Source organism: Galeopterus variegatus, unplaced genomic scaffold (assembly GCF_000696425.1).
Source record: "Galeopterus variegatus unplaced genomic scaffold, G_variegatus-3.0.2 Scaffold1948, whole genome shotgun sequence".
NCBI lineage: Eukaryota > Metazoa > Chordata > Mammalia > Dermoptera > Cynocephalidae > Galeopterus > Galeopterus variegatus.
The window spans coordinates 38,053-64,317 of record NW_007728059.1 but is presented as its reverse complement, the minus strand read 5'-3'; the positions used below and the strand labels follow the sequence as shown (position 1 = coordinate 64,317).

At 46.1% G+C, this 26,265-nt stretch overlaps 1 protein-coding gene across 1 annotated transcript in view; it reads left to right on the top strand.

Moving 5' to 3' along the window:
* LOC103596155 (serine/threonine-protein kinase 10-like) overlaps positions 1-26,265 on the top strand; it is a gene marked incomplete at its 3' end in the record, with an annotated part of 85,815 nt that overhangs the window by 25,168 nt on the left and 34,382 nt on the right. The window contains exon 3 of the mRNA XM_008579732.1: positions 25,601-25,649. Within this exon, the coding sequence (XP_008577954.1) occupies positions 25,601-25,649 (49 nt within the window). The remainder of the gene's footprint in view (positions 1-25,600; positions 25,650-26,265) is intronic.

Genomic DNA, 26,265 nt, shown 5'->3' with positions numbered 1-26,265 from the left:
CCTTCCAAACTCAGCATCGCTCCTTAATATCTACAGAGGAATTCTGTAGGGCCCCTGGTTTGCACAGGACAAGCCTGCCTGCAGAATGTCTTCCCCATTGACGTTCTCTTAGTAATAATGCCTTTCGTTCATAAAACCCAAACTTCTTAGAACATAAACCTCTCCAAACTTTTTTTCAGCCCATGTTTTGTATGTAAAATGTTATATTTATGTCCCTAAAACTCAGTATGGCATTTGTAATAAAAGGGTGTGCAGGAAAAGTCTTGCTTGAGTTCTAGATGCAATTGGAAGATGATCAGAATCACATGGAGATGTTTAGAAAAGGAGATTGAGGGTCATCAGGGGGCATCTCAGATGTTGCTGGAGCTGAGAGCCCAGGGTCATATTACTGCACACAGTAACGGTTATTAACAGTGGCTAATAATTATTCGGTGATCGGGAAGGGATGTTTTAAGAATTGTCCATACTGTCATGGTAGTTTATATATAGAGACAGTTTTACTGTGTTTTAGTTATATTTTAAGAAATTGGTGGGGAGCTTGGAGTTGACATAAAACACTGTATAATTTTTCCCACTTGAAATAATCGGATATAGAGTTCTGGGTTTTTTTCTTTGAACAGAATGCCTGATTTTTAGGAACAGAATTACTGATGCTGAACAGAGAAATCTGTTTCCTTTGAGAAAAGAATCCTGCTGCTTGAGAAAATCAAAGGACAGTCTAGAAACCCCTGTTTATTCCTCTCGTTTCATAGACTAATAAAACTACAGCCCAGCAAAGGAAGCCCGTGGCTGTGGAGGTGGGAACTTGGCTCTTCTAGACCCACTTAGAGCTCTATCCACTAAAATTGGCTGCCCAGGATGCAGGCCAACTTTCTGTTCCTCTTTGAGTATCTCTTTGGGGAGCCTCTTAGGCAATATGGGGTCACCCCTTTCCAAAGGAGGGAATATAGGCACAGAGAGGACAGCACCCTCACTCATGGCCACACAGCTGAGGCTGAGGAAGCTGAGACTTTGTGTTTCCTCGGTCCTAATTCACAGAGCTGCTTTTCAAAAAGTTTTTTCTTTTAAGAAATTGGACAAATATATATATATGGCTGTAAAGAGAAGAATGTGAATACATGCAAAAGGAAAAGAAAAAAGATGAAAACCATCCAAAGTTTTACACCAGAGATAACCATTCATAACATTTGGAATATATTTTTCTAGACTTTTTCTGTATACGTGCACAGTTTTAGAAAAAGGCGAACTCCATACCTGTTACTTTACCATTTACTCTTTTAATTTAAGACATATTAAGAACATCTTTTCGGGCTGGCCCGGTGGCGCATCGCTTGGGAGCACGGAGGTGCTCACTGGCTGAGCGTGGTGCGGGCGCAACACCGAGGGTTGTGATCCTGTTGCCGGTCCCCGGTACGGGCGCGACACTGAGGGTTGCGATCCCGTTACCGGTCAGTAAAAAAAGACAAAAAGGAAAAAAAAAAAGAACATCTCTCATGTCAGTAGGAAACACTTGTATCTTCATGTTTTTATTCTACCAAAGAAGTTCATCTTCTGACTGTACCATTCTCTACTGCTGGGTGTTTAGGCTGCTTCCTTTTTTCTTTTTCTTTTTGATGTTATAAACAGCTCTGTGATGGACATCTTTGAATTTTTTGTTTTTGTCTGAGAACCTCTTTACTTGTCTTGTAAAGGCTTTAAATTGTCTGTTGCCAAACCGGCCTCATAGAGCCCCTTCTGGTATTAACCAAAGCAGCTCTCCATCCACCCACCCACCACTCCATCCATCCATTTGTCTGTCCCTCCATCCTCCTATCCATTTATACATTTGTTGGGCTGCAGATTATGTGCCCATTAAGAAAAATGCCCATTATTATTATTTTTTTTTCCTTTTTGTCTTTTTTCGTGTCCGGCAACGGATCGCAACCCTCAGTGTCGCGCCCGTACCGGACTGGGACTGGCAACGGGATCGCAACCCTCGGCGTTGCGCCCACACCTCGCTCAGCCAGTGAGCGGGAACCGGTCTGTATGTGGGATCCGAACCCTCGGCGGGAGCGCTGTCGCACTCCCAAGCTGCGCACTGTAGCAGTGCGCCACCGGGCCGGCCCCAATGCCCATGATTGATTGTGGCTGGGTACCAAGTTCATTACTTTCCCAGGTCCAAAGATAATACCACTAGTCACCAGCATTTATTGAGGGCTTGCTGTGTGCCAGGCCTTTTGCTGTGAGTTTTACTTGCATTATGTCATTTAATCTTCATTCTGTAAGGTTGTTGCTTTATCCCATTTTACAGAAGAAAATGAGAAACAAAGAAGTTAAAGTAAGTTGCCTCCCAGGCCAGGCAGCTAGAAAATGGCAGAGCTGGAAAACCAAATGGGAAAAAAGAACAATTCTTAACTGGATCGTGACTGTCATGCAGTTGTTTAAATAGATACACCAGAACTTTCTGTCCCAAAGTTGTCATTTTACTTTCTTATCCAGGGCTGCTGCTATGGCCAAAACCATTTCTCACCCTCCTCTTTTCTAGCCGCCCCTACAGCCTGCATTTGTTACTTTGTAGATTCTTAAAGGTGCTGTCTCCTTATTTTTGAGGACTGAATTATAGGCATTGTGAGATGAAGGCAGGTGGCACTAGAACTGGGTTAGATGAAGAGGGGAAAGGATGTCAGGTGGAAGGGACACATGGGCGATGGTTTGGAGGCATGAAAGCTTGGCATGTGTGGCTGGACTAGGCTAGACTAGGAATGTGGCAGCCCCTGGGGAAAGATCGGTCAGTAAAGTAATTGAAGGCCACATTGTGGAAGGCCTTCAACACCAAGGTGAAGAGTTTGCACTTGCTGTTTTAGATCAGTGGTTCTTAAAGTACAGCCCTGGGACCAGCAGCATTGGCGCCAGCTGGGACCTTGTTAGACATGTAGATTCTCAGACCCCACCCCAGACCTACTGGATCACAAACTCTGGGGTGAGGCCCAGTCATCTGTATGTTAAGGCACCTTCTCAGTGACTCTGATGCTCTTTTAAGAACCACTGTTTTAGGTAATGGGGACACAGTGGCAGTTTTCTGCAGGGGAGAAACACATATTCTGTGTTTTAGAAAGAAGTCAGGTTTAAGGGGTCAAGAGGGAAAGCATTGGGGCCGATCAGGAAGTGGTAAGTATAGACTAGGACAGAAGCCCAAGGATGTGATGTGGCACATCATCTGGTCAGGTAATGTTTCAGAGAAGGGACATTTGAACTGGATCTTGCAGGATGCACAGGGGTCCTTCAGAGGGATAAGAGAAGGAGGTGTAGTCTGAGTAGAAGGACCAGCTTGTGTGAAAGCCTGCAGGGGGGAGTCCCGTGGTTCTGAGATGCAGGGTTGAAGGGGGCACCAGTCTTTCTGTCTTTCCTTCTGTGTGATGTTTCTCAGGCTGGTCTGTGGCCATGCCCAGGCCTTCTGGATGACCTCAGGAGCCAGCTTTTTTATGCGGGTGTCTGACAAAATCAGTCCTGCACCTGGGGTCTGCTTCAGGGGCTTTGGGATGAGAAATTGGCTTTTGCCAGTGTCCCAAGCCACTTCTCCAGCCACAGCAGATAGGCACAGACTTTCCCCTTGGGTGGGGCGGAGGTCATTCACCAAACACGCCATGCGCAGTCTGACAAGGTGACCTCATTTTCTTCTAGAATTTGTAATCTTAGCAAAATCCTTCAAGGGGTTTCTTGTCCCACTTCTGCTTTTGAATATCATATGGTGTGAGTGGGCGAAAAAAAGCAACCCAAAGTGCTCTAGACAGCACTGTGTAATAGAAACACAGTGTGAGCCGTGTACATCACTTTAGATATCCAATAGTCACATCAAAAGGAGAAAAAGAAACAGATGAAAAGTTTAAGTAGTATAACTTACTTAACCTAGTACATAAATATATGATCATTTTGACATATAATCAATATAAGAATTAAAATGAGCTTTTTACTTTTTTAAAAATTCTAAGTCCTTCAAGCCAGTGTCTGTTTTACAATTACAGCACATCTCAATTCAGGAGCTGGATTTTCATTAGAAATCCTTGGCCTGTATTTAGATGTCATAAAATTTACAGTTGCAAAAGTGGATTCACAACCCCAAGTTGTTCCATTCTTAAACGTTTCTCAGTAACTGAATCTAATGTCAGTTTTAACATTTAAGTTAATTAGAGGTGAATAAAATGATACATTTAGTTCCACACTAGCCACATTCAATTGCTCAATAGCCATGTGTGTGGTTAGTGGCTACTGCATTCGACAGTGTAGACAACTCAGCTCTACGTTACACCCAGAAGGAGAGAGGTGGGAAACCCTGGGCTAACCTCATGGTTTCCCTCTGGTTTAAAACTACCACTTCCCATCCCAGCCCTGAGCCAGATTTCAGTCTCTGGGAAAGTCTTTCAAGGGTCGGGTCTCTTTCCCAACATGTATTGTGGGAGCAAGAGAGTGTGATGTGCTGGTACATGCTTAAGGATTGGCTCTCTGGAAAGAAAAGCTTTGGTTTATAGCAATTGCCCGTTTCTTTCTTTTTTTAAAATTTACTTTTTATTATACATATTCGTGGGGCACAAAGTTGACTATCAGTAGTTGTGTACAATGTGTGATGGTCAAATCAGGATAGTTAGCTTATCCATCATTATAATACGTGACTGTTCTTTGTGTCCATTAACCAACTTCTCATTAACTCTCCCCCCTCTCCCCCCTCCCCTCCCTTTTCCGCTTCTAGTAAACACAGTTAAGTTCTTTCCTTCTAAGAGTTCAAGAGTTATGATTGTTGTTTCTTTCTCTCTCTTTCTTTCTTTATTTTTTATTTGTTTATTTATAAATTCATCTCCAATTTATGAGTGAGGACATGCAGTATTTCTCTTTCTACTCCTGGGCTGTTTCACTTAACATGATTTTCTCCAGACTCATCCACATTGCTGCGAATGACAGAATTTCATTCTTTTTTATGGCTGAGTACTGTTTCATTGTATAAATATACCACATTTTCCTTATCCAGTCATCCATCAACGGACGTTTAGGTTGGTTCCACTGCCTGGCTAGCATTTGCCCATTTCTACAGTGTAAATATTCCCACTGTGGTTTGATTTCAAACTACCAATGTGATGTCGCTAACACAGAGTTGGGAATATCCCTGGCCTCACTGGGCTAGTGGTGGAAACAGACATTATGAAAGCAAATAAAGAAGTAAATGAGAGGACTTGAGCAAGTGATAAATGTGTGGAAGAAAAACCCATGAGAAGTGCGATAGACATTCCAGGGGTGGGGTCAGGAGCAGGTTCCCTGGGAAAGCCTCTCTTATGAGGCGATGTTTTAGCTGAGTCCCAAAAGACAAGATGGAGGCAGATCTCCAAATATTTGGGGAGGTGCTGGGTAGAAGGAACAGGAAGTACAGAGGCCCTGAGGCAGGAGCCTGTGGAAGACTAGACAGTAATGTGAAATGAGGCCAGATTGTCCGTGGCCTTGAGCACAAACTGCTGAGCACCTGTTATGTGCCAGGCCCTGTTTTAGGGGCTGGGGATTCAGTAGTAAAAGAGAGAGAAACAGCCCTCATCCTCATGGAGCTTCCAGTCTTGGAGGGGGAGACAGCTAATAAGCATATAAACACATAACTCAGGTAATGATAAGGACCGTGATGGATATAAAATTGGGAGGTGTGGTCCAGGGACGGGGCAAGCCACCCTCGGTGCATGGTCAGGAGGAGCCTGCCTGAGGAGATGAGGTTTGAGAAGGAGCCGGGGAAACAGTAGGTGCAAAGACCCTGAGGTGAGCATGCTTCCTGCATTCAAAGACAGTGAGGAGGCCTCGTGGCTGGGTTGGGTAGGGGTGGTGGGAGGTGGGGTCAGGGAGGTGGGGGCTGTGGTCGTACTGTAGGTGTTGGGAAGCCTCGGGGGGGGTTGTAAGCAGGGTGTACTGCCCTGTTCCTCGGCCACAAGTTTCATTAGTCTATGACAAACTGGGTCCAGGCCTTGTTTTTTGGCACCAACTGGGATTTTAGCTAATCTCTGAGTCTTTATCTCTCAAATGGCGATGCTGATAATAAAACCTAGCCCATCGCATCACTGTGAGGATTAAGTGAGCCGTGTAGACTGGGTACAGGCAGCAGTGCCTGCTGCAGAGTGGCTGCTGAGTGAGGCCGTGGCCCCTCTCTCCTGTCTTCCTCATTCTCACAGCTCCTATAACCCCTCAGTTTCCTGCTGCCCCTTCTCTTCCGGTTTCTCTGCATTTCAGCTCGTGAAGCTTTCTGAGGCTTTGCTGTGATCATGACACACACACACACACACACACACACACACACACACACACACACACACACACACACGAAAGGAGATGTCAGGGCAGGTGAGGACATCAGCTCAGAGTGAAGAAAGGTCTGTCATGTGTGCACAGCAGGCCTGGCCGCCCCCAGCCTGCCCTGGAGACCCGACACAGGTCAAGTTCAAAAGTGCCTCTGCCCCGTTTCCTCTGATGAGAAGTTTTTTTGCATCAAGTGTATCTGCTTAGGAATCTCGCTGCTGACTACCAAAGTAATGACTCCTCTGCTTGGCACGGAAGGCCCCTTACAACCTTGGAGTCTTCCTGGGTTTACTCCCAGTATGAACTTGTTCTTTCTGCTAAATATTGGCAACAACAACATGCTTTATAAGACCCTATCGGCAGGGCTGCCTCTCCCAAACCTCATTCATTCTGTGACCTCCTTAATAGTTAATTTTTTTAAGGTAATTCATTTTTTAGAAATTAAATACATTTATCTTACTACTTTTTTTTTTTTTTGGCGGCTGGCTGGTATAAGGATTGACCCTGTACCTCAGCATTATCAGCACCATGCCCTAACCAACCAACCTAACTGGCCAGCCTAAGTACATTTATTTTAAAAGAAACCTTCATCTTCGTATTCTCAATGGAAAACTAGGACCCACTTGCTGTAAATAGAAATAAAAGAAAATAAACCAATTGTGTTGACTTCTAACCTGATCCCTTTGCTTGCCAAAGCCTTCAGCCTGGGCACGGCTCTCCCGGGAGGTTTTCACAACGAGATTCTTTAGTGCATTAGCACTGACTGGGCTTGGAAGGGTGGAGAGGAACTGAGGAGGGACTGCTTTTGCCCCTTGGTGCTGTGCTGCTCCCAAACTCACCTCCTTATCTTAGGGCCTCCACCTGGGGACATTCCTGGGGTGCTTTTATGGTGGGGGCATTTGGGCCAGGCCCAGCCGCACAAAGTCAGCAGTGTCAGCAGTTGGGGATGGTCCTCTTGAAGGTGGTGAAGGTCACTTGTCCAGGGTCACTCAGGGTGGTGGACAGTGTCTGGGCTTAGACCCATGTCTCCTGACCCAGAGGCCATATAGCTCATTTCTCAACTCACTGTTTACACCTGTGATTTTCCAACTTTTTGCAGTGGAATCCTCTTCTACTGAAATCTCCACAGAAGTCTTTGTGGGCAGCAGAGAAAATAGCAGCTGCTATAAGTTGGGGTGACAAGCCCCTGCCTAGCCCGCACTCTTGCAGTGGCTCCCAGAGCACCTTCTAGGTCTTCCAGGCTCTAGTCTATACCAGGGTTTCTCAACCCTGGCACTGTAGACACTTTGGGTGGGATGATTCTTTGTTGCGGGGGCTGTCCTGTGTATCCTAGGAGTTCAGCAGTATCCCTGGCCTCTACCCGTGAGTTGCCAATACTACTTTCACCCTAGTTGTGACAACCAAAAATGTCTCCAGATGTTGCCAAATGTCCCCTGGGAGGCAAATCGCCTCCACTTGAGAATCGCTGGTCTCTACCACTCACATCTCTTGCTGTTGGGGGTGGCAGGGTGTCTACCATGCCAGACAGGCTGTGAGCCATGGCCCCCCACCTGTGTGTGTGAATCCTTAGCACAAGGTCACAAGCTGGTGATCTCAGGCCAGATCGGGCCTGCAGACACATTTCATTTGGAATGCATGATGTTTTAGAAATGTGCTGCTAGCATTTTGTCAGAAGATTTCATATACAATCCTGGCCTTCTGACTTTTCTTGAACAATGTGGAGATGTTTCTGCATGGCGGCAGTTGCCCCTCAGGCAGGGATGTGCTCTCCAATTGGCCTCAGACCTCATTACTCCCTGTTATATAAGGAGGGGCTGAGGACTTTTAGTCATTGGTGTGTGCCCTGCACTCTCGTATAGTAGAATTGAGAGGAAATGGAATATTTCTCATCATATGTCTGTGTCAAACTGAGGGAAGTAAAGATAACAAAGAGGACCGTGTTCTCAGAAAGGTGTGCAAGAAACATTTTTTCATATATATAGCCTGCTTCTCCCCATAAGTTAGCTACCCAGACCTAGTGGGCATTTAAGCCAAGACTCCTGGCTTAGGGAGTTCAAAAATAGGCTTCTGAGTGGTCTGTGAACTTCCTGGACATGTATGTTAAGGTGTGTGTGTCTCTGTGTGTGCGTGTGCGTGTGTGCATGCGCAGGAAGCAATGATTGGGGGAATGAGAGGTGGGGACCCAAAAATGGTGCCAGATTTTTGCTTTGAAAAATGTAATTGTCCGCTGGTTCGAATCCCTCTCCTATCACATACTGACTGGGAGACCTGGGCGGATTCCTTCCCTCCTTGTACCTCAGTTTTGTCATCTGTAAAATGGGGATCTTCATAGTAGGAATAAATGAGCTAATGAAATAGAAAAGTTTTAGAACAGAGTTGAGCACACAGAAAGCCTTCTGAAGTGTTAGCGGTCATCTTCCTCCTGCCTCTGCTTCCCTTTCTGCCTTCTACGGTCCCCAGCACAGGTCCTGGCATGAAATCTGTCCATGGGAGGTGTGCATCGAGGAGAAGAAAAGAGGAGGGGTGTGAGAGCTTGCCCTTAGAGAGTCAGGGGGTCCTGATCCTTGAGAGTAGCCAAAGCTCCTATGGGGCTGCCAGCCCAAGATGCTCCTGAAGACTTTTCAGTGAGGGAGTTGGCTGGTGCCATGGTTACCCTGAAGGAGTGTGACTTCTTGTCTCAAAATGAACATTCTGCAAAGAGGAAGTGCGGGGCCCAGGGTCACAGAGGTGGGTGTGGGCAGGAGGGCCCTGCTGTCCACCCATATCCGCACATGACCACACTTCACCAGTCAGGGTTTCTGTGGCTTGTTGTCTTGGGCTCGGAGGCCAGCCCTTGGTCTCCACAGAGGTTGCACCTCTGGCCTTGACAAAGCCAGAACTATAAAGAGCAAGTGACATCAGAGAGTAGCTAACAGCACTGTGTGTGTTAGGAGGTCGCTTGGTGTGCCGAAGGACCTCTGACTGGAGTTGGGAGACCCCATTCCACCTGCGTCTGGGACCAGCTCACTGTGTGACCCGAGATAAGCACCTTCTCTTCTCTGCTTCCTGATCCATAACTCAAAGGGCTTGGAAGGGATGACCCCAAGGAGGTCATTCAACCAAGCCTACTCATTTTGTCCTAGCCCATGGCTCTGCAATGCTGAATTCTGGACCTGTGGCTACCTGGATGGCTTGGGGCGGTCCTTCTTGGCAGTTTTGTGGGCCAGAACCCCTTTCCATGGGCTCTGGGGTCCTGGTCCTTCTGGGGCTCCCTGACATTCACCAACTCCTGTTCTCCCTCTGGATTGGGCCTGTGGGGACACAGTTTTGGGGACATACACACCCACACACCCAAAACAGCACTTTGCACAGCACTTTAAAGTCTGCACAGACTGTTCAGCCCTTTGAGGTAGGTGTGTCACCACCACATTACCATCCCCATTTTGCAAACAAGGCACCCTGAGGCTCAGGGAGGGAAAGCAGGTAAGAAAGCTTGAGGCTTGTTGGACTGGAGGTGCAGGAGGAGGAGGCAGGGGAGTCAGCAACGTGCTGAAAGGGAAAGCTAGCTTTTGCTGGAAGTTTCTCTGTGCTAGGCCTGTGCTGGGCTCTTTCATGAGTATTTCACCAAATCCTCCCAATTCTATAGGACTGAGATGTTGTCACCCCCATTTTACAGATGTGAAGACCAAGGGTCAGAGAGGTGGAGTGTCTCTTCCCAGATGTCACAGCCAGGTTCCAACCCAGATCTGCCTGACTCCAAAGCCTCCTCTTCTGCCCCGGCAGTGCCCTCTGTGGGTGCCAGGCTCTGGGCACCTTTGGGAGCAGTTCAAAGGACACAGTCTGAAGCCCCCTCTTGAACTTGAGGGGCCCATTGTCCAGCAGCACTTTTTTAGCAGTGCTTGCTGGGGCGGAGGCCTATGGCCAGGGACCCATCCAGCTGCTCCTTGGACATAGTGGACCCTCCTGGTGCTGGAGTTATGTAGCTGCAGATAGACAGGCCAGGATGAGTTGGGGTTTTGCCTGGAATGGCGCTGATGGAACGGGCGGGCTGGGGTGTCTGTGTCGTATTCACAGGAACAAGGGTGAGTTTGTCATCCTAAGATTTGTAAACCAAGTTCCCAAGTATCTCCTTGTGGGCCCTTTCTCCCGGGTTAGTGTGACATCTGACCTTGTCAGTAAGCTGGTGATTTCCTCTAGGGCACTACTGTGTGCCCCCACATGCCCACTCACCCCCTTACCCTTCCATTCACACCCTCCTTCCTTCAGCCCATCACACACAGAGCTGGGTTGGAATCTGGCTGACCCCTGTTCTTCCGCGTGACCCCAACACGTCTCTTCATGCCTCTGAGCCTCAGTTTTCTAATCTGGACATTGGGGTGATGGTGCTGACCTCCCAGCAGTGTGTCCAGAGTTAGAAACCAGCTGGTGGACAGCAGGAGTAAGAGGACAGCCCCACACCTGCTTGTGGCTTTCACTGTGTGACTCCAAGCTGAGCACCCAGCTAGCAGGTCAGGTGTGTCACACATGGTCTAGACCTGCTGGTGGACATGTGACCCAGGTCCACAGGCTGCTTGGATGGCAGGCTTTTTTTGGTTTTGGAATTAGTGTGAACCTTTGTAAGTCAGCAACTTTCATATGAGAATCCAGACGTCTTGACTTGGCTTGAAGGATCAGCAGCTCCGGCTACACGTTCCACGTGGCATCTGTGAGCCGGGCTGAGTGCAGCTGCCCTGCAGGGGCACGTGCTCTGCCATCGCTCCTGCCCCACCCAGGTGGCTTCCCTGGAGTTACACTCCTACCCAGCCCCTGATGGGAGAAGATAATTCCAGCCCTGGGTGGGGACTGTGGAGACAGAGGGAGGGACGGGGGCTGTGGGCTGTCTTCCTCCCTGGTCTCTTCCCTACTGAACTCTCAGGAGGCGGCAGGCTGGGTTGTCCCTGATGGGACCTTTAGCACTTGCAGCTGTTGCAGTCTCTGTCCCCATCATGACAACACTTACCTGTGTCTGGCATTGCACATCTGTGATCCCATGTGATTGTGCTCCCACCTCCCTTGGGCAGGCAGGGGAGCCAGGATTCATTCATTCACTCATTCACCAACAAACGTCTACCAAGCACCAGTTGTGTGCCAGGCAGTGTTAGGTGCTGGGGGCACAGACGCAAAGGCCTGCCCTCAGGAAATTTACATGCTGCGGGAGGTGCTGGTGGCAGCGAGGTGGATAGCAGACAGGATGAAATTGTGAAGGGCACAGTGTGTTGGGTGGTGAGCTGTGCTGTGAACAAACGGAAGCTAGGGCCAGTGTGTGCAGCCTCACATTTTATTGCCCTTTGGAAGCTGTGGACTTGCCCACGGCACCTGCCATCCCTTTCCCCTCATGGAGCAGGCTGGGGGCTTGTGTCTGCCCATGGCTGGTCATTACAGTGTCCTTCATGGGTACAGCTCTGGTGGTGTGGTGCACTCATGCAATGTCAGGTACCTAGCCGTGGGCTTTCCCCATCATCCCATGTGACCTAGGAGCCAAGTCCTACAATTGCCCCTACTTTACAGAGGAGCAAACTGAGCCTCTGATCTCTGAGGTTACTTGTCTCAAGGTTATTCAGTTCATTGGTGTCAGACCAGAATTGGAACCCAGGTGTGTTGGGTTCACTTAGTCCACTCAGGAGCTTTGGTTCTCAGGAGACTGGTGTCCCTCAGGTAATGAGCTGAGGAAGTCTGGGGTTGCCCTTTGGGCTGTAGTAAGACATGAAGGTCCCCCCTGAGTCTTGGTGGCAGAACTGCATGACACCACCCCTGCCATCTTCCTGGTTCCATGGCCAGCTAATGCTGTCTGCCTGCAGTGACTGTAGCTGCACATTGCCACCCTCTTCCTTGGTTTCAAGTCCTACCTGTCCCTTGAGGACCAATTCACATGCTACAAAACCTTTCGTAATCTTAGTTGAAAATGCTGTCTCCTACCAGGTGGCCCTGTCGCAGTCCGTCTGTTTCCCTTGGACCCTGCTCACTCTTAGGCTTAGTATTTATGAGTCCCTCTCCTGACACCCCTCCACAGTGGTCACTTACCTCAGGGTAGGGGCATGGCCCTGGCTCATTCCTATCTGTGTCCAGCACTGTCCCTGACAGAGCTGACTTTAGGGAATAGTGGCTGGACAGACAGACGGTCAAATGGATCAAAAATGTCTGTGTTGACATAGAACTGCCTTGGTCTCTGACCTAGAGCTGCAAGTCCAGTTTGTATCTGACCAGAGTCAGATCCCATCTCTGATCTTGGCATTTCCTGGAAGGTGGCATCAACTCAAGTTCAGGGGACTTTGGCCCTTAAGCCAGTGCTCCACAACTCTTGACCAGATAGTACAAGAAGGAGTTAGGTACCCCTCAATTTGAATCACCTCAGTTCACCCCAGTGATGCTGTGGGACTTGGGCAGGCACATTTGGGTGTGGCGTCACCTCAGTCTCCTCATCTGTGAAATGGGGTGGGGATTGTCTAGGTAATCTCCACCCCCCAGATTGCAGTTAAGGGGCCCCTTCAAACATAGAGGCTCACTTGGCCCAGCTCCTCCCCTTTGCCTTGGCAAAACTGCCGCCAGCACCCCTACACCCTTAGAAAGCCCAAGGTCATCCCCTCTGCCCAGGAGCCCTTCCTTCCCCTGAGGGGGGAGTGCAATTAACACAGGCTAGAGAGAGCTTTCTGTGAATGAGGTGGGTGGGGCTGGGGTGGAGGAACAAGGCCCAGTGTTCCTGGGAGGCCTGTGGGTGTGGGCTGCCCACTTAATGGCCGCATTGTTTGGCCTGGAGCTCAGAGGTGGGGAGGTTCTGGGACTCCACCTACAGGGACAGGCTGCTGACAAGCTGGGGACATTTTTATGTCGATCATTGTGTTTTTTAGTGGGCTTTCTTCTACAGGCTTCAGTTGAGTGACCAGAAACTTCTGTTTTCTGCACTGATAGGGAGTTGGGGAGGCTGGGAGGTCCCCCGCCCATGCTCAGGGGATAATGTCTCCCAGTGCAGGGAGGCCTAGGCAGCTGACTGTAGCACCCACCCCTGCTTCCACAGGAAGAGACAAGCTAGAGAGCGAAAGGGGCTTGCCCATGACTGCACAGTTTAGCTGTCTTTATTCTTCGAGTGAGACAGACCTGGGTTTATAACCTGGTTCTGTCACTTATGAGCTGAGTGGTTTTGGGGAAGTCCCTTACCCATCAAACTTCAGTTTCTCCATCTGTAAAATAGGGGAAAGTATAGGATTAAGTAAAGCAATGCTTATAGACTGCTTAGCACAGTGCCAGGTATGCACTAGGTGCTCAATAATGGCAGCCATCATCTCTACTCTCTTAGTTGGCAATAGAGGTAGGGACTGGCTTGCTTTTGTCTAGCTTCATTTGTGGAATCTGGCTGTCAGCTATGTTAGTCTCTTTTGGCTGTTCTGCCCTGATTTCTGGGCATCTTAAGGCCAATAAATATTTCATTCACTCAGCAACACTTATTGATCATGTACTAGGTCTCAGGCTCTGATAATGGATAATATGAATGGGCTTTTTCAAACATGAGCTGCTTCCTTAATGATAAAGTGACTTCAGTTACTTTGAACCCTAAAATGTCCATGTTGCGAATGGCCTTACAGATGTTGAAAGCCTCATTTTCCAGATTGGAGAACAACAGTTTCAAAGTGGGAAAGGGGTTATGACAGCTCCAGAGACAGACAGGGGCAGACTGTCCAAACCTCCTGGCTGAGGCTTATTTAATTTTAGTTCTGGGAGTTTTGCCAACATTTATTTATTGAGCACCTTTTGTGTACCCAGCACGTGCTGTTGGCCTCAGGAAAGGCCAGGTAGGTGAGGGGACCCAGGCCTGTAACACTCACACTGTGTGGACTCTGGGGTATCTGACTGTCAGCTGTCACTTGTGTCCTGGGGACAGCTGGGGGCTGTGGCAGAGCTGACCCAATCCTGCTGCTTGGCCCTGCTGCCTGCCGACTATAAAAGTTAATATCTAAACCCTGTGGGTTGTCCGCTCTTATCTGGGCTGGGACATCCTTGCTCTCTTATCTCCGGGTGTGCAGTGAGCAAGCTCACTTGGTATGTGTGTGCTGACTAGTAGGGCCCAAAGAAGGCTGGAGCAAGGAGACAGAGGGGCCCTTTCTCCCACCATGTGGGGGCGGTGACTCAAGCTTTCTGTGACTTCCTCTTTGAGGCATGAGGAGGGGGATGGGGCCCTCACTAGACCTCTTCTACTGCGGAGACGAACAGAGTCCAGCCTTGGCACCCACATAGGTCCCAATTCAGGTTCCTGCTCTGCCACTTATTATTTGTGTGACCTTAATCTCTCTGGGCCTCAGTTTCCCTGTATGTAAAATAGGAACGAAATATCACCAAATGCTGATAGTAATTGGTAACATTGAGCGTTTACTTACCGTGTACCAGATGATGTCCTAAATTCCTTGCATACATTATTTTATTTAATCCTCACAAGTAAACAACATGAAGTTAGGCATTTTTTAGGATACATACCTCTGAGTTTGAGATAATCCATGCAAAGCACTTAGCCTGGGGCCTAGCACAGAGTAAGCTCTCAAATTCTGTTAAGGTGTCATGGATGGGGAAACTGAGGCTGGCCCAGGCTAACTAACCTGGTAACCACCTACCTTATGGAGAGGTTGAGAGCATGAAGTGAGACCATGAAAGTGAAATCCCTGCACACATGGGATTTTCTTTGTGTGTGTTACTTAGAAGGACGGAAGTTAGCTTAGCACAGCACCTCAGTGTCAATGTTTAGTCCTGAAGGGTTGATCTGGGAGAGAAGAGAGACTTTAAAATTTTGGCTCTGTCAGTCCTGAGCAGTGACAGACTGATCATATTTTGCACAGTTCAAAAGAAGTTTGTAACCAGTCCCAGGGCAATTCCGAGAGGATACTGGGCCAAGGGGGCAGAGAATCACTTCCTAATTGAGCTGTGCAGATAGGGCGCTGGGTGCATAACATGGAGGTAACCACCCTGATTGGTATTGGCTTCCGAAATGTGAACTACAAGGAGGCAGGGACTGTGAATATTTCCAGTGGCTAAAACAGTGCCTGGTACAGGGCAGGTGCCTGATAAATTTATGAATGAATGAATGACCCAAGAGATGATGTGGCCTGCTGGGATCACGGATCACGTAGCAAGGCCCCAGCCCTTATGCTGCACCGTGACAGGTGCTTAAGCTAAACTGATGGGCAATTGTGGTAAACACAGGTTTCTAATTTCCTTTGGCCTCCAGCCAGAGAAGAAGGCAGTGACCGCAGGCTGCAGTGACTACAGACTGCGTAAAGTTCCCCATCAGGCACCCTCTGAGTGTGTGTATGGGCCAAGGTTGCCAGGGATACAAGGATTGCCTGAGTGCTGAGGACACACCTCTGACAAGGGGCCCAGAAAAAGAGAAAAAGCAGGTGCCTACCTTACCAAAATGTGCTACCTGTGTCCAAGCTCAGGCAGACCCATTGTCTTTTTTTTAAATTTTTTTTTTATTGTGATAACACTTAACATGAGATCTAAACTCTTAACAAAATTTTAAGTGAACCATACATTACTGTTGACTATAGGTGCAGTGTTGTACAGCAGATCTCTAGAGCTTATTCATCTTGCTTAACTGAAACTTCAGGCCAATTGATCAGTAACTCCCTACTTCCCCTCCCCCCAGCCCATGGCAACCACTGTCCATTTTTTGATTTTGTGAATCAAAAACTAGATTTTTTGATTTTGACTGTTTAGATACTTCATATAAGTGAAATCTACAGTATTTGTTATTCTGTGAGCGATTTATGTCATTTACCATAATGTTCTTGTGGTTCATCTATATTGTTACATATTGCAGAATTTCCTTCTCTTATAAAGACACACTATTATTCCATTGTGTGTGTGTGTGTATGTGTGTGTATATATATATATGTATGTACACACCACATATCTTTATCCAGATTGACATTTAGGTTGTTTTCACATCTTGGCTTTTATGAATAAGGCTATAATGAACATGGAAGTGCTGATATCTTTTGGGGATCCTGATTTTAATTCTTTTGGATAGATACCCAGAAGTGGGATTGATGGATTGTATTATAATTTTTTGAGGGGCCTCCATACTGTTTTCTGTAGTAGCCACACCGTTGTGTATTCCCACTAATGGTGTGCATTTCCCTTGCCTCCCCGTCTTCTCCAACACTTGTCATCTTTTGGATAAAACCCATTCTAACAGGTGTAAGATGATAGCTCATTTTGGTTTTTATTTGCATTTCCCTGATGACTTAGTGATGTTGAGCATTTTTTCATATACTAGTTGGCCACTTGTGTGTCTTCTTTGGAGAAATGTCTATTCAAGTCCTTAGCCCATTTTTTAATTGGAATATTGGCTTTTATTGCTATTAAGTTGTAGGAGCCAATGTTTCTCCCATTCTGTAGGGTTACCTTTTCCTTGGCTGTACAGAAGCTTTTTAGTTTGATGTAGTCCCATTTGTTTATTTTTAGGTTTTTTGCCTCTGCTTTTGGTGTCATATCCATTCCAATGCCATGAAGCTTTCCCCCTGTGTTTTCTTCTAGGAGTTATGGTTTTGGGTCTTACATTTACCTTTTTAATCCATTTTGAGTTGATTTTTGTGTGTGGTGAATTCTTTCTCATTCATTTGAATATCCAGTTTTCCCAGCCCCATTTGTTAAAAGACTGTTCCTTCCCCATAGAATGGTTTTGGCATCCTTGCCGAAAACCATTTGACCGTGTATGCAAGGGTTTATTTCTAGGCTCTCTATTCTGTTTGGTTAGTCTCTGTGTCTGTCTCTATGTCAGTACCACACGGTATTGCTTACTGTAACTTTGTCGTACGTTTTGAAATCAGGAAGTGTGTGATCTTCAGGTTTGTTCTTCTTTTTCAAGTTTGTTTTGGCTATTTGGGGTCCCTTGAGCTTTCATATGAATTTTAGGATAGGCTTTTCTATTTCTGTACAAGATACCATAAGGATTTGATAGGGATTGCACTAAATCTGTAGACCATTTTGGATAGTGTTGACATCTTAATGTTAAATCTTCCAATCCATGAACCTGGGATGTCCTTCCATTTATTTGTGTCATCTTTAGTTCTTTTAGCAACATTTCGTAGTTTTCAGCATGTAAATCTTTCACCTTCTTGGTTAAGCTTGTTCTTTCTAAGTTTTTAGGAATACTATCTAAAAATTTCCAAGTACTTTTTTCTTTTTGATGCTATTGTAAATGGAATTGTTTTCTTAATTTCTTTGTTTGGATTGTTCATTGTTAGTGTATAGAAATGCAACTGATTTTTGTGTGCTGATTTTATATCCTGCAACCTTGCAAATTTGTTTATCTGTTTTTCTGGTGTAATCTTTAGGGTTTTCTACCATATAAGATCATGTTGTCTGAACAGAGATAATTTTACTTCTCCTTTCCAACATGGATGCTTTTTATTTCTTTTTTGTGCCTAATTGCACTGACTAGAACTTCCAGTACTATGTGGAATAGTAGTGGTAAGAGTGGGCATCTTTGTCTTGTTCCTGATCTGAGAGGGAAAGTTTTCAGTCTTTCACCATTGAGTATGATGTTAGCTGTGGGTTTTTCATATATGGCCTTTATTATGTTGAGATAGTTTTCTTCTGTTCTTTTTTTCATGAGTGTTTTTCATGAAATGGTGTTTAATTTTCTCAAATGCTTTTTCTCATCATTTGAGATGATCATGTAATTTTTTTCCTTCATTCTGTTAATGTGGTGTATTACAATAAGTTTTTATATGTTGAACCATCCTTGCATTCCAGGAATAAATTCCACTTGGTCATGGTGTAATTCCACTTTTAATATGCTGCTGAATTTGACTTGCTAGTATTTTGTGGAGTATTTTTGCATTAATATTCTTTAAGGATATTGGTCTGTAGTTTTTGTTGTTTTTGTTTTTTTTTCTTGTAGTGTCTTTGTTTAGCTTTAGTGTTAGAGTAATTCTGGCATCATAGAATAATTTAGGGGTATTCAATTTTTGAAACATACTTTTTAAACTTTTTAGAAGAGTTTGAGTAGGATTGGCATTAAATCTTCCTTCAATGTTTGGTAGAACTGGCTTTTCTTTTTGGGGAGGTTTTAAATTACTGATGTAATCTCCTTACAAGTTATATCTATTTAGATCTTCTGTTTCTTCATAATTCCATCTTGGTAGGTACAAATATTTCTAGGAATTTGTCCATTTCAGCTAGGTTATCAGATTTGCTGTACAGTTGTTCATGGTTCATGGTATTCTCTGATGATCCTTTCTGTAAAATTGGTAGTAATGTCTTCTCTTTCATTTCCGGTTTTAAAATTTTGTCATCTATTTTTCTTAGTCAATCTAGAAATGGACATTTAAAAAAAATTCTCTTGGATCTCATATATCTAGGAGTGGAATTACTGGATCCTATGGTAATGCTTAACATTTTGAGGTACTGCCAGACTATTTTCCAAAGTGCCTGTACCATTTTACATTCCTCATTCCTACCATCAGTGTATAAAGGCACCAGTTTCTCCACATCCCTGCCAAAGACTTATTGTTGTCCATATTTTTTATTCTAGGCATCCGAGCAGGTGTGAGGTGGTATCTAATTGTGGTTTAGAGTGTCATTTCCCTAATGACTAACAATGTTGAGCATCTTTTTATGTACTTATTGACCATTAGTACATCAACTTTGGAGAAGCATCTGTTCAAATCCTTTGCCCGTTTTTAAATTGGGTTATTTGTCCTCTCATTGTTGAGTGGTAAGAGTTCTTTATATGTTCTGGATACTAGCCCTTTATCAGATATATGATTTGCAATTTTTCACCCCATTTTGTGGGTTATGTTTTCACTTTCTCGGTGGTATCCTTTGATGCACAAAAATTTTTAATGTTGATGAAGCCCAGCGTATCTATGTTTTCTTTTGTTACTTGTGCTTTTGGTGGCATTCCTACCCATCTGATCTTTATTAGCCCCCATAGACCCCCTGCCACACACTCAGAAGCCCTCAAAACTTTTTTTAAAGATGGGAGGATATGTAAATTATTATATTTATTTTTTTGAAAACACTCACTGAAACAGATTCCAGTACTGTCTTTAATAATGCAGATCCCTAAAAGCTTCTTTGCAAATACCCAGAGTTTCTCAAACCATCTCTTGGTAAAGGATCAAATGGATGATCTTACATCCTACCAAAGCCCCTTCCCCTCTTTGGTTAGAGGCAGGAAGAAAAAGGAACACCAGTGATGAAATTCAGGATAACAAGAAGCATGAAAGAGACAATACGTCTGTCAGTTTGCCCCCAATTTTCTCCACCTCTGCCTTACATTGTGTTTTTTTGGTAATGGGAGGAGAGATGTGGCCACAAGGTCTCAGTTTCTTGCTCTTTTGTGAATTTCTTTTGAGCAGTAATTCTCAAAGTGTGGTCCGGGGACCACCACTGGCAGCCTCTGAGCACTTGTTAGAAACCCAGATTCTCAGACCTTACCTCAGACCTACTGAATCAGAAACTCTGGGGTACAGCGTGGTGATCTGTGTTTTCACAAGTGCTCCAGGTGATTCTGATGCATGCTCAAATTTGAGAACCAGTGGTGTAGCATTTTCAGCTGGTACAACCTAGAGACTACTACCTAGAGAATGTGATTATTCTCTAGGTATTTCCTAGGAAAATATTTGCCCAACGAGATGGCATCTTCATTCTCCTCTCTCATTGCCCTGTTTCATGCTCATCTCTTGCCAGAGTGAGATTAGGTGCTTTTGGTAACAAATAACAGCAAACCTCAACTCAAACTAACCTGAACAACTCAGGAAATTAATTGACTTGCATATTCCATCTGAAGAGGAGATATGAGGGTGGGTTGGAGGTGAGGTAAGGAGGTGGGGTTTGAGCAAGGCTTGTCTCTGTTTTGCTGTGATTCTCTCTGCCCTCCTCTGTGTATGAGCTTTGCCTTCACGCTGGCTTCCCTCGTGGTTGCAAGGCAGCTGCCTGCGACCATCAGGGCTGTGTGCTTCCTAACTGGCTCCATAGTGAGACATCATGGCATTCCACACATCAAGCAGAACTCACCAGCTTTGCTTTGATTAGACCAGCCCTGAATCAGGGCAGGAGGGAGGGAATTTCCCTGACTGGCTTTGCACCCTCCCTTCTTCCCCATCACTTTCCGGACATGGGGTAAATCCCGTCAGCTCTCGTGGCTATTTCTTAGAGGAGAAGGAGGAAGTGCTGTGTGGAGCGGGGGACAGCCATGATGTCCTGGGCACCAGGACTGATGAAACGGCCTGTTTGCTGTTTGTTCCAAATCCACTGTCCCTCTTCTTTTCTGGCCTCTAGAGATGCCACATCCAGGAGGATCTTTCTAGTGCAGAAACCTGTTTATAGCACCCCTTGCTTAAACCTTTTGGTGTGTCTCCCCAGATGTGTATACATGTGCATGCACACACACCACACACACACAGCTCTCAGGATAAGGATCACACTTTAAGATGTTTAAATTCTAGTTCCAGTGAAACTTTCTGGGCTGCTCTCCTCCCACCCTTTTGGATCCCATGGAATGCTCCACTATTCTCCCCTCCAGCACTCTTCTGTGTCACACCACCTCTGCTCTTGCTGTGCTCCACCTCAAATGTCCTTGCCCTTCTCCACTTGACAAATTTGCCCTTCAAAAATGCAGCATGGATGTCACCTCCTCTGGGAAGCCCTCTGAGATTGCTCCAGGCTGGGTTAACCCCTGGGTCCACAGGCTTCTGGGTAACACGGTCACTGCGTGCCAGCACCACTCATCTCTGCATCTCCCTCTGCTGGAGTCTTGGGGTAGGGACATGTCTGATTTGTCCTGGGTCCCCAGTCCCCAGGCTTGTCACATACTAAGAGCTCAGATAGTGTTTGTTAATCAGATACTACCTTTGTGGCCCCTACTGTGCCTGGCAATGTGGGGTCCCTGATAGATACTCGATTGATAACTTTTCAGTGCATTAAACTGATCACAAACCTCAGTTCTCCAGGTCATGAGAAAACCGTGAGCCACTTGCAAATACAGGTTGCTTGCTGCCCTGATAGGTTTAAGGAATCAGTTCTTGGCACTTGGAGCTATTGGATTTGGGGCTTGATGAGGGCTTAGTCTTCAGCTTTGCACACAGAACCCGTCAAAGGGAGGAGCCTCCCTTTATCCAGGAAGCTGTGGGGGACTGGCCCACTGGGGCCTTCATCGTGGGCGGGCACAGATACCCCATCCCCTTTAGAGGAATGGATTTATAGATAGGTGTCATTTAAAGGTGGGGATATGTTCTGCAAAATGTGGTGTTAGGTGATTTTGTCATTTTGCACACATCATAGAGAATACTTACACAAACGTAGATGGCATAGCCTACTGTACAGCTAGGCTATATGGTATAGCCTATTGCTCCTACGTGAGTATTGTGATGCGTACAAAAGCTACAACATCACTAGGTGATGGGAATTTTTCACCTCCAATATAATCGCATATTTGGTCCATTGTAAAACATTGTTATACGGCTCATCTGTAGCCATGGGATATTTTAGGTCAGATCTTTCCCTTAAAAAAATTGTTTATTTCTAATATAAAATTTTATGACCCATATTCATTAAATAACATGTGTAAAATACATAAAAGTACAAACCACCTGTAATCCTTCTATGGGTAGTGATGTATATGCTTGTATTCTGTTTTCCAAGCATGCATATTTAGTAACTTCCTACGGCATTGAGATTATTGTTTGTATTTATTACCATTGTTTTAGTCCGTTTTTCTCCTCCCATGACAGAATACCTGAGACTGGGTAATCGATAAACAATAGAAGTTTATTTGGCTCACAGTTCTGGAGGCTGGAAAGTTCAAGATTGAGGGGATGCATCTGGCCAGGGTCTTCTTGCCGCGTCAGCCCGTGGCGAAAGGTAGAAGGGTAGGAGAGCTGTGCGAGAAAGCTAGAGATTGAACTTGCAGCCTCAAGCCCCTTCTTAATTGGCATTAATCCACTCATGAGAGTGAAGCCCTCATGACCTCAACATCTGCCGTTAGGACTCATCAGCCAACATGGTTGCATTGGGGATTAAGTTTCCAACATATGCCTTTGGGAGGATACATTCAACCCTTATCATTCTTTTATTTATTACTGTATAGAGTCTTATTTTATTAATTAAACCTCATGTATTTCTGTAAGTTGATAAGTTCATAATACAAGCCCCCTGTAGCCCCACTGCCACTGACAAAGTGAAAGTTAAAGAGACCCGTGTGCCAAAAGGAACAAGTAGGGCATGGGAATCAAACTTAGCTCAGAGCTTTCCAGCAGCCAAGGCAATAAAAATAAAAATAAAACAGAAGCTCAAAGGGTCATAGAACTCTTGAACCACAGAAGAGGAAGCAAACCAGATTGTCAGAATGCATGAACTTTCCTAGCTGAGACCTCTGAAGAGGGTGCATCGTGGGGACCTTGTGTAAGGGTGTTGTGTAAGGGACAGTTTCACTGGAAGATACGGGAACCACCTGGGTTTGGCCACTTCTCATGCTAACTCTCGATAACAGCTGAGGGTGTGTTGATAAATTGTAGTTCTGGGAAGGCATATTTTTGTAGGAAGCCTAAGTAACATGGTCTAAGTGTGTAGCTTTCTGGGGGTTTCATTTGCTAGAGATTCAACAACGCATGTCAATTGTGTGGCTTCATGATCTCATTTAACTGTCTAGGAGAAGTTGAAGGCAGAGACTACTAGTGCCATTTTGCAGATGAGAAAATTGAGGCTCAGGGAGATTGACTTATCCAAGGTCACACCATCTACTAAATGGCATTACCGGGACTTGAACCTCAGCCTACCACATTTTCCTTTTTGGTAACACCCTGTTAGAGGAGGGGGAAGTGCCTTACCCTGTATGTATCTACTGTGTGACCAAGTCCATTGCTTTATAAGCACCACCTCATCCAATCCTTACAGTAAATCCTAGAGGTACATGATATTAACCTGCTTTGCAGAGAGGATTGGCAGTTGCCCAAGGCATTCTGATAGTAAGTGGTAGCAAAGCTAAGCAGCGGTTTCTAATCTGGGTTTGGCGATGGGACTCAGAGTGTGCACGGATTCAATGGAATTGCACACAAACATTTGTTCCTATTTGCATTTTTCTGAGGGAGAGCAGAGAGGATAGCTTTTATGGAGTTTTGAAAACAAACCAACAAACAAAACCCAGGGGGAGAAACAAAAAACACAGACCACTGAGGTCAAGGAAGATATCATAGTAACAGCTCATATTGACTGAGCCTCAGCCAAAGGCCAGGCAGCCAGCAAGGCCTGGATGGGCTTATGGTTCCTGTGAGTGTTACGGTGTATCACCCCATCTTATAGGTTGTTCAGCTAGTAAGTAAGTAAGCCTTGCATGGTGACTAAGCTTTGCTTTTTTCCATCCTTGCCTCTTGTGGCTAGGTTTTGTTGTTGTTGTTGTTGTTGTTGTTTTTAAGGAATTAGTAGGACTTTTTGGTCCTCCTTTGTGAGCTAGAATTACTAAAAGGCAGAATGATATGCCGTGCTTCAAGAGATCAATGCCTGTGTACGTGTCACCTCTGGTTCCCTGACCCCTGGGAATAAGCCTGGTTGGGTGGTGATTGGTTAAAAGAGTGAACACATGCATGAACAAACAAATGAATGAATGGACAAGTGGTAGAGAGAAGTACCTCTTCCTCGGCATCCTGGATCGGCAAGACATGAATATGTCTCTGATGACTTTTATTTGAGGATGACAGATGACTGTAGTGTTAGAGAGAAGTCTTGGGGAAGCTGAGGTCAGGCCCAATGTGATGGCCACACAGGACCAGAGTGATGGGAGGAGCCTCAGAGGTCGTGTCCTTCCTCCCCAGCAGGCAGCGGGTACCCCCTTGCACAGTTCTCTGCTGTGGCATGTAGCATTCCACAGCATGTGGCAAGGCTGTCAGGGCCAGGACTGTCTTGCTTCCCCTAGAACCTTTCATATCCCTGGCCCAGGTGAGAGTACCTTTTGTATCCCTGGCCCAGGTGAAAGCCCCCTGTCTGACCTGTTGTGGTTTCTTGCATCCCAGCATGGCTTGTCCTCCCAGTCGTTGGGCCCCCGTTAAGAGCAGCAGCATCAGCAGCCCCATTTTATAGCTGAGGAAACAGGCTCAGATGGTGGAGTGACATGTCCAAGGCCACACCAGTGAGCGGTGGATCTGGGACTTTGACCCAGTTGTGGCTGGCTCCGAAGGCTTGTGTCACTGCATCCTCTTATTTGCATTGCTAGGCAGCCTCTGGAAGGTAACCACAAACCGGAGGCCTCATCAAAATCTGGAGACCGCTCTCCCTCATGGGGAGAGATTGGTCAACAGGTACAAAGTTACAATTAGATAGGAGAAGTAAGTTCTGATGTTCTCCTGCACAGTAGGGTGAGTATAATTAACAATAATGTACTGTCTGTTTGTCTCTGGTAGCCACTGTTCTATGCTCCTTTTTTTTTTTTTTTTGGCAGCTGGCGAGTATGGGGATCCAAACCTTTGACCTTAATGTTGTAAGGCCATGCTCTGACCAGCTGAGCTAACTGGCCAGCCCCTACTCTCTACTTCTATCAGCTATTTTAGATTCCACATTTGAGTGACATCAGGCAGAACTTGTCTTTCTGTGTCTGTCTTATTTCACTTCGCAAAATGTCCTCCAGGTTTGTCCACACTGTGTCAAATGGCAGGATTTCATTCTTTTTTTGTGGCTGAATAGTATTCCATTGTGTAGATATAGCACATTGTCTTTTCCATTCATCTGTAGTTGGACATTTGGGTTGATTCCAAGTCTTGGCTATTGAGTCACATCCCCTTCTGGGCCTCAGTTTCTCCATCTGAGCTGCTCTCCAGCCCCCGATGCTCTGAGTCAGTGAGGACCTGGGGCTCTGGAAGGTGAAGCAAGAGATGGTGCTGGGATTCTGTGGGGGATTCTCTGAGGACTCGGCAGCTTGTGTGTGGGCGGAAGGCGTCCTCTGAGGCTCTTGGATGTGGAGGGTAGGAAATAGGGCAGATGGCAGGTGGGGATGAGCCAAACATGCTGGAGAGGAAGGGTACAAGCTTGGCTAAAAAGGCCGTTTGATGAAGCTTCGGGTTTCCATGCCAACTTGGTATTTCCTTTCCTGAAAATGGAAGTGCCCATGGAACTCCTGTGGGCATTACAGCCTCCTGTGAGGGTTGGGGCCTGATTGGGTGATTGGGGGTAGGACAGACTGGACAAGCCACCGAGGCATGAGGAGGAGGGCTGGGGAGCAGGCCATGGGTGGGGGCTGGGCCCCGAGGATCTCCCGTCTGGAGAACTGGGTGCTCATTGTTACTTTGCCTTGTGTTTTCTGCAGATCATGATCGAGTTCTGTCCTGGGGGAGCTGTGGACGCCATCATGCTGGGTGAGTCTTCCTCGATCCATTGTGTTTCCAGCGGTGGGAGGACTCATCCTGAGTCCTAAGTCTAACTCCTGATGGCTCTGTCTAGGACTGGAGCCCTTCATTCCCCCACTCCAGTAGTTCCCATGGCCTCTTTGAGCACCTCTCTGCTTTATCCCCTTTTAGGGGCAGGTTTGCGTTCTTGGAGAGAAAGCAAGACATTCGTTGGAAGACAAGCACTTCCCATTCAAAAAGTCATGTGTCCTTGAACTGCTCACTTGCCCTCTCCAGCCTTCTTGGCCATAAGATGGGTGGGTGCCTCCTTTGCATGACCCCACAGCACTCTCAGGAGGTGAAAATGAGATGCTGAGGGAGTTTCTTTGGAAAGTGGGGATACCCACCCATTTTGTAAATGCCTAGTAGGGACATCATCTGGTATCAGTGTCCTGTACAAGCTTGGGCAATAACAAGAACAATGATGACAATAAAATACTAGAGGTAACTGTTACGTTGCAGATACGTGGCAGAGACTGTGGTAGCCGCTTTCTCTTATGTTATCTTCATTTGATCCTCATGTATAAAATCAGAAAGAGCGTCTCTGTTTTACTCTTGATCAGACTAACCGTTAGAGGGGTTAAGC